Source organism: Octopus bimaculoides, chromosome 4 (genome assembly GCF_001194135.2).
Source record: "Octopus bimaculoides isolate UCB-OBI-ISO-001 chromosome 4, ASM119413v2, whole genome shotgun sequence".
Taxonomy (NCBI): domain Eukaryota; kingdom Metazoa; phylum Mollusca; class Cephalopoda; order Octopoda; family Octopodidae; genus Octopus; species Octopus bimaculoides.
Genome location: NC_068984.1, coordinates 99618073 through 99627760, shown reverse-complemented (window position 1 = coordinate 99627760; position 9688 = coordinate 99618073). Strand labels below are relative to the sequence as shown.

General features: G+C 36.2%; 1 protein-coding gene across 4 annotated transcripts in view; it reads right to left on the bottom strand.

Moving 5' to 3' along the window:
* Window positions 1–9688, bottom strand: part of LOC106867321 (rap guanine nucleotide exchange factor 4) — a 481528-nt gene that overhangs the window by 213164 nt on the left and 258676 nt on the right. For all 4 annotated transcript variants that reach the window (XM_052967309.1, XM_052967311.1, XM_052967312.1 and 1 more), the window contains exon 3: window positions 67–155. In XM_052967309.1, coding sequence (XP_052823269.1) covers window positions 67–155 — 89 coding nt within the window. The remainder of the gene's footprint in view (window positions 1–66; window positions 156–9688) is intronic.

The following is a 9688-nucleotide window of genomic DNA, read 5'->3' as shown; positions in this document are numbered from 1 at the left end:
ATATATATATATATATATTATATTTATATATGATGACAGAGATGCTTAGAATTGAAAACATTTTACCTTTTGGTCTCCTGTATCTGAAAGATAAACCTCCAGGGTTCCAGATACGACTGTGTACCAATTAGTTCCAATGTCCCCTTGCCGGAACACTGCAAAACAGCATTCAAAAATTTATGTAATGTATCAAGATTTATACAACTGATAGACAAGGCAAAAACTTTAACATAATAATAATAATAATAATAATAATAACAATAATAATGATAATAATAACCAGGCATTGACTCTCATGGCTTCTCATCTTAACTGACTGGAAGTGCTATCATGTACATGTTTTTTCTTGCTATGTGCTACAGTAAGTATTCTGCTCAATGCCACAGATTTGCTTGTCGGTTGTTTGACCTTAACCAGTTGAACATGTTGCTTGTTGGCTGACAATATGTGCACCTCTGATCATGAGCAGAAGTAGTGGTGAGCATCATAGCCATGTGTTGAGAGGAATTCATTGGGTTCAAATAATTCACCTCTGGAAACATGGGTGTATTGTTCAATATCCTTAAGCAAGGTGGCAAGCTGCCAGGTGAAAAATGCTTAGCAGTATCTTGTCTGTCTTTACGTTCTCTGTTCAAATTCAACTGAGATTGACTTTGCTTTTCATCTTTCGGGGGTCAATAAATTAAGTACCAGTTGCATACTGGTGTCGATCTAATTGACTGGCCCCCTCCCCCAAAATTTCAGGCCTTGTGCCTAGAGTGGAAAAGAATATCCTTAAACAAACCTTATTCAAGAATCTTTTGAGTGGGATGGGCTACTTCATCTGAAGAAAATTCTAACTAGGTCCCACCTGCAAGCTCATGAGATATGAGATGACCATGTTGTGCACATATGGTTGTGATGCATGTGCCTGCTGTACCCTTATCAGACACTTCATATATTTTACCCCATATATTGATGGCATGCACTGCTCTGTCACTCAATAATAATAATCCTTTCTACTATAGGCACAAAGCCTGAAATTTTAGGAGATGGGACTAGTTGATTACATCGACTCTAGTGCTTGAATGATGCTTATTCCATCGAACCTGTAAGGGATGAAAAGCAAAGTCAAAGTACAGCTAAGCATTTTGCCTGGTTCTGACAGCTCACCACCTTTATAATAATAGTAATAATAATAATAATAATTTCATTTATTTGCCACAAGGGAAAAGGATGAGGGGGACAATACAAAGACAGACATAAAGTGTGGGTGTTTACATATAATGAAATAATAATAATAATAATAATAATATGAAACTAGTCTCTGGATGCTGGCTTTGTTGGGTGGAGGTGCTTATCTCCCCTGTTTTAAAACTTAAGGACACAGAACGCTTGTGTCATGTAGTCAACTAGAAACGGTATTTCTTGGGACTAAATAGCAGTAGCATTCTTCCCTTTCTTGGGACTGCCACATTAAGTTGGCGACAAGCCATCACTTTAATAATAATATGGTTTTTGATTTAAGCACAAGACCAGCAGTTCTGAGGGGAAAGTATTGTCAACACCATCAACTTGGCTGGTGTTTTATTCTATTGACCCTGAAAGGATGAAAAGCAAAGTTGACCTTTGTGGGATTTCAACTCAAAGTGTAAAGAGCCTAGGCAAATACCACAAGGTATTTTCCCCGACATCAACAAAATATATAAATAAGAGATGATGGTGAGGAACAAAAATATGTTAAAGTAAAATGATAATGAAGATGGTGGTGATTTTGATAATGCTGAAAGAAGAAATAGGTGAAAATAATGATGATGGTGTTTTTAAGGACGATGATAATGAAGATGATGATGGTGATGATAATGATGACAATGTGAATACACGGCAATGATGATGATAACATTTGGCAATAATGATGATGAAAACAACATTGACAATGATGGAGATAATGATGACAATGATGATAACAATAATGATGATAATGATTACATGATGATGACAGAAAACATTGATAATGTTTTTGATGACGATTGTGTAATGACTATTGTGATGATATTTGCAATGATAAATATTCTTTTATTGGTTTCAGTCATTGCATTGTGACTGTTCTGGAGTACCTCTTCAAGGACCTTGCAGTTGATTATAGCAACCTCAATACTCATTCTTCTTCTTAATTAATCAATTTCAGAGGAAAAAAAGGACAAAGCTGAGCATAAAAGGAGCTAAATAGAACTGAACAAAGTATTACACAATATTTTTGTTTAACGACCCATTCTTCAACCACGTGTGACTATGATCTTCATAATAATTTCTAGAAGAGGGAGGGAGAGAAAGAGAGAGAAATATGTCTGGTAGACTGGGGAGTAAAATCTTTGGTCAATGCCATTCAGTATACACACACACACACACACACACACACATAAAGAACAGCAAAACATTGTCAGCCAAAGATACCATGATATGGACAAAGGAAACAAAATATGACAATGCTAGTGTCTCCAGATAATCCCCAGTTGCTTTATTATCAACATAAAAAAAGCAGGAAAATGACAATGGCTTTTGTTAAAGAAGGTTCTCTTCTCCACCTACCAGGATAGACGTTTTGTGTAGATCACACTCTCACAGTTCACTGATTCACTAAATATATTCATACATATATAGATACATACAAACACACATGCACACATATGCATGCATGTATATCTATATACATGCACACATATCAATTCAACCGCCTTGCATTCATTGTGTCTGAGAAGGTTATTATTGCACACACTTTAGTAAGTCAGCTAATTTGTTGAAACATGATATATCCAAGTGATGTGTGTGTGTATGTGTATGTGTATTCATATATATATATATATATATATATATATATATATATATATATATATATATATATACATATATATATACTGTGTTTAACAAAAATTTCATTCACTTTTTTTCTCTTGTGCATGAATACTCATTAGATATCTGGCTCCATTCATTTTATCATTTGTGCATGCACACTTGTTAGGTGTCTGACACACTAACATAGATTGACACAAATTTGAGACAAGACAGATTGTATTTTGTATGCTTGAGATCACCCTGAAAATGGAGAACCAAAATACGCATTATCGATACATTTTTTTTTTCTATGGTTAAAAAAGGCAAGAAAGCAAAGGAAACTTGCAGGGAGATATGTTCTGTGTGTGTGGATAAAATGCTGTTATGGAACATGTCTGCCAGATGTAGTTTTCCAAGATTTCAATCAGGAAATTTTCCCATTCAATATGCACTTCACTTTGGCCAGCCAACTGAGATTAATAGTGACAAAATGAAGGACCTGATCGAAGCCAACCCTCTTTATATGACCAGGAAAATTGCAAGTATTCTCCAAATATCCAAATCAAGTGTTGAAAAACCATCTGCATCAACTTGGTAATGTCAGTAGACTTGATGTTTAGGTCCCATATCAGTTGGATAAGGAGAATGTGATGCCAACGAATGTCTATCAGCAATTTGTTTCATATACATGGAGAAAACAATCCTTTTTTGAAGTGAATGAGGAAAGGGAATAAAAAATGAATTGTCTATAATAATGTCAATTGTAAACGATTATGGGGGAAGAGTGGTAAACCACCACAAACATCCTCCAAAACAGGGCTTCACCCAAAGAAGGTTATGCTTTCAATTTGGTGGCTTTTATAAGCTTCTTCCTATGAACAGGATCCTCAATTTAGATGTGTACTATAACCAGCTGGAGAAATTAAACTCAGAGATCCACCAGAAGCATCCAGAACTTACTAATCATAAGGGCATCGTCTTTCGTTATGACAATGTTAGATCTCACAATCTATTGCAGATATAACAGATATTACAGTGGCTTGGCTGGAAAGTTTTGCCTCACCATCCATATTTGCCCAGCTTTGCACTGTCACATTTTCTTCTGTTTCAGATCATGCTAAAATTTGTTGAATGGACAGAAATTCAACTCTGAAGAGAATGTGAAAATTCAACTGGAAGAGTTCTTCAGTAAAGACAGGAATTTCTTTGAGCACAGAAAAGTGAATTTGTCTACAACATAGCAGAAGATATTGAAGTTAAACAGTAATTATAAAATTGATTGAATTATTTGCTTTATGTTTAAAACTTGTGTCTTATTTCCCTTAAAAAAGCAAGTGAGCTTTTTGGTCAGCTCAATACATCAAAGTCTTTTCTTTTTCAGTTTATCTACACAATATAAAACTGTAACTGTTAACTTATTGAGTATTCTTAGAGAAACTGCCTGGAGTGGCTGTCTGGTGAGAAGTTTGCTTCCCAACCACGTGACTTTGGGTAAGTGTCTTCTTCCACAGCTCTGGATTGGCCAAAGCCTTGTGGGTGGATCCGATACCTGAAAACTAAAGAAGCCCATGAAAGATATGTGTGTATGTGTACAAATGTAAGTGTGTGTGTGAATATATATATATATATATATATATATATATATATATATATATATATACACATACACACACACTGAGTATATATGTGTGTGTGTTATTGGTTCATTGCTTTGGCATCACATGATAGTTGTAAGCAAGTGGTACTGTAATGCAAGCAGTGTTCAACGTTTCCAATATTCTGTGAAAACGTCTGGCCATGGGGAAATATTTTCTTACTTGTGAAACTGGTGACAGGAAGAGCATGAGGCCACTGAAAAACCATCTCAAAATATTCTGTCTGACCCATACTGTCATGGAAAGGTAGACATTGATGATAATCATGATCATGAGCATGCATACATACATACATACATACAAGCATCAACACAAGAAATACTGGTGGAACATTCCCATCAAAACATGTCAAGTGTAAAAATAATTGGCTGGATGTTGTTGTTTGGGACAAAAAGTATGTACTGTTATAGAGGTCAGCTGTCTTGCTGATGAAAATATCCCCTTGAAGATCAAAGAGAAAGAGGATAACTATGGATAACTGCTTTAAAACTTCCAGCTTTTATATCCAGGTTATAAATTCACATTTATACCAATGATAATTGGTGCACTTCGATTTAACACACTCAAGAGATCAGTTGAAGCTGAAGCATAGGTAAGAAGCTTGCTTCCCAACCACATGGTTCCTGGTTCAGTCCCAGAGTATGACACCTTGGGTAAGTGTCTTCTACTATAGCCTCAGCCCAACCACTACTATAGCCTTATGAACTGATCTGGTAGATGGAAACTGAAAAGAAGCCTGTCGTATGTGTGTGTGTGGGGGGGGGGGTTGCATGTTTTGTGTGTCTGTGTTTGTCACCCACCACCACTTGACAACCAATGTTGGTGTTTTTATATCTCTGTAACATAATTTTTCAGCAAAAGAGATTGGTAAAATAAGTACCAGGCTTAAAAAAATAAAATAAGTACAAGGGTTGATTAAAATTTTTTCAAGACGATGTCCCAGCATGGCTGCAGTCTAATGAGGAAACAAGTAAAAGATAAAAGACATGCAATGCCCCTCTTCCTCCTCGTCTTCCTACATGAAACATTAAACACTATTCTGTTCCGAACAACAAGAAAACCAATGAAATTAACACACTAGTACTTGCAGCTATTGTTAATACAAAATATACAGTGTTGGTCACAATGTTGACCCCTTATAAGGAAAGGACTGAAGTAAAACACAGACAGCCAATTGTATACCTTGCTTGTCTAATAGACGCACACACATGAATAGTGATGCAAACAACACTAAGTGGAAAATGCTTAAAAATGAATAGTTTTGAAGAGTGCAGTTTGATTTTAACAGTTATTTTTTCAAAGCTATAATGGAAGTGACAAAGGAGCATATTCGGCATATTTTGCTTAATAAGTTCAATAAAGGCAACAACGCAACAGAAAGTGAGAGGAATATTACTGCAGTATATGGGGATCAGACAAAAAGCATAAGCCAGTGTCAAAGGTGGTTCCAGAAATTCCGAACCAGATACTACAACCTAGAATACAAGCCACGTCCTGAAAGATTGTAGAGCTTGACGAGAACATAATGCAAACTCTGGTGGAACAAATTCCCATTGTAACTGTTGATGAACTAGCAGAGAAGCTTGGATTTGGTCATGTAACCATTCAGTGATACCTGAATATCATTGGAAAACGACTATCTTTGGTTTCAAGTTGAAAGGTGTTCTTCCATCAGGATAATGCTCGGCCACATATGATGAGGATGACATTCCAAAGGCTGGAGCTGTTTAAATAGGAAATGATGCCTCAGCCACCTTATTCACCAGACATTGTCCCATCTGATTATTATTTATTCTGCAGTCTTCAAAACCATTTGGACAAAAAAAATATGAATTCTGTAGACGAAGCCTAACAGTACTGGAAGAGTATTTTTCATCACGGACACATGAATTTTGGAAGAGGAGCTTTGCAAATCTACCAGATAGATGGAAGAGCATTGTAGAGAATGAAGGAGAATATATTTTAGATTAAAAAAGAACTTTGTTTATCCTAATTTTGAAAAATAAAAGAAGTATAAAAAAACCCACATTATTTATCAGATGACCCAATACTTTAATCCGTTTATCACAATATTGTTTTTGAAATATACTGCCTTTGTTTCAATTAATTTATTAAATGATGAAAAATTTAGTCAGATAACTTTGTCATTATTAACCCTTTAGAATTTAAACTGGTTATACCTGGCCAAAATATTCTACTTGTTTAATGCTCAAACTGACCAGATCCAGCCTTGCTCACCTACCTACAATATCAGTCAAAGAATAAAACAATCATACCATTGAAATCACAAAGTTATGAGATAATGCATGATTAATTCAAAACAATGATCACTTAAAGCGGAGGGAAGCTGTGGAAGAGGGAATCCCAGGAAGACATGGGACGAAGTATTGAAGGCCAATCTCAAAACACAGGACCTTATGAAGTAGGTGACAGAGAACCAAGAGACGTGACACATTGCTGTATTTGAGAAGACCTGCCCACCACATCAAAATTGAGATCCTAAAACCAAGGCGACACATAAAAAGCATTGGCATGGGTGCTGGTGCCATGTAAAAAGCTCTGATGCTGGTGCCACTTAAAAAGCACTGTTGATGGTGCCATATAAAAAGCATTCAATACATTCTGTAGAGTGGTTGGCATTAGGAAAGGCATCCAGCTGTAGAAACCAAGCCAAAGCAGACTATGGAACCTGGTGCAGCCCCTGGTCTTGCCAGTTTCTGTAGAGTCATCCAACCCGTGTCAGCATGGAAAATGGATGTTAAATGTTGTTGATGATGATGAATGTGAGTAAATAAGCATTACATTCTTTAGCATAATCAGAATGCTAAAGTGTTAAAATGGTGTTTGAAACATTAATTAACTTGGAATTTTGATCAGAGGTTTTAATTTGGATAACTTTAAAACGTGTTCAAACAGAATCTTTGCATCAAAGAACCAGAGACAATTTCAAGGGGCTTGGCATCAAGGCATAAGAAATGAGAAAATATAAAACATAAGACTGATTTTTTTTCACATTGGTTGCACACATATCTACACACACACACACACACACACACACACACTCACTCTCTTTCTCCCTCTCTCTCATACACATATACACACAGAGTCCCATACACATACACACAAAAACTCTTCCTTTGTGTGCCTATGTCTGATTTGAAAGACTTTCTGTGAACACTTCTGATATTATGTCTTACTATTTTGCTATCTTTCTATTGTGATGAAAATACAAAAACAAAACACCTACCATCTTGAAAAGAATTTGAAGAATTTTCTCATTTGAAAACAAAAAAAAATTGTATGATTTTCATCAATAAATAAAAATTAAAATTCAGTATCGCGTGTTGTGACCAATTAAGGCTGAAATATGTCTATGTAATTGAACTACTACTACTACTACTACTGCTGCTGCTGCTGCTGCTGCTGCTACAGTTGCTGTTTAAATAAGACATAGATGATAGGATTCCCTTCCTTACAAAAGAAAAGAAGAAAGGGCACAAGCATAGCTGTGTGGTTAAGAAGCATAGCTGTGTAGTTTTGGGTTCAGTCCCAAGTGTCTTCTGCTATAACCCTGGACTACCCAATGCCTTTTAAGTGAATTTGATTGATGAAAACTGTGAGGAAGCGCATTATGTATACCTATGAAAATGTGTGCGTGTGTGTGTGTGTGTGTGCTTCTTTGAGTTTGTCTTAATCTCCTCCCACCCTGTTTGATAACCAGTGCCGGTTTGTATACATTTCCCATAACTTAACAGTATGACAAATGAACAAATAGAATAAATCTTAAAAGAAAAGAAATACTGTGATCAATTTGTTCAACTAAACTCTTCCAACAAACAGTGCCCCAGCATAGCCACAGTCCAATCACTGATACAAATAAAAGATAAATTACATTAGTGCATATATCTATCTATCTATCTATCTATCTTTCTATCTTGTTTGTAAAAAACATAAATCTGGAGATGAAGCACACTCTAAGATGTAGAGCAGTATATATTAAAAGTGGAGAAGGCCAGTTTATGGGATTACTCTAGGTTTCCCGGCCATAAAGGGGTTAGCTTTATGGTGTATCATCACACCCCAAAACCTGTTGGCCTCTTCAAAATATGGAGAGAGAAAAGCCTCATTACAAAGGAAAACAATAAGAAATTATCTCCCTTTGCCATTGGCTATTGACTTCTGGCTGTGCCACGATCTTGTGGGCCCAAAAGGCCAGCAGGAGTTTCCTAGACTGTAAACACGGCCTGAAAATCTCTATTCTGGAGTTAAGGCTGTTCCCTGGTTTGAGTGAGTGTTTTAGGATTCTTTCATGTTCAGCTATGCATAACTAGCAATGTTTCATCCTGTCGATGTAGGAGCATGGGGTCTCAAGGATTTTCCATGAAATCAAGTATGGGATGCCATCGTCTCTTCATTGCCAGACATGGTTGGCCAATGATGTTACATATCTCCTTTCTGGAACTCTGAAGGAGGACCTATGCTACACCCTTTATGGATGGGAAACCCAGGGTAATCCCATAAACCAGCCTTCCCCACTTTTAATACACACACACACACGCGCATATATATATATATATACTAGCAGCTAAGCCCGATTTCATCCAGTCGGTTTGGATAATGTGGCTGTAAAACCTGCTTTGTGTAAGCATTCAACTTGTTTAGACACATTTACTTTAAAAAACAATTTTAGAATGACTATTTTCTGTCAAAACGCTGAAATTAACTGACCAACAAAAAAAAAAACCAAGATTGAACCAAAAAAAAAAAACACCCAAATACTAAGCGAACAAAGATGAACCATCCCACTTCCATCGCATGTGAATGCACACACAGACTCACACACATTCACATACCCCCCTTTTACATACACACACATATTCACACAGAGTTGAAACGCTGTTTGATTTATTTTTTTCAGTGTACAATTTTCATCATCCCACTACCAAGTATGACATCACCCCCTCCTTCCTTATTCATCTATCATTCCTTCCTTTCTCATTCATAAACACAAGAGTATTATTAGAGCAGATTATCTCAGTAACCATGGGAGCTATGAAAAAAATACAAAGCCCAGCATCACCACCAGATCATTCTACACTTCTGTGTAATTTTTTGCGCAATTCCATCCAGCCATTTGAGCATGAATCCCAAGACAAGAAAGAATCACCCATGTCAAATTTATATATATATATATATGTATGTATATATATATATATATATAT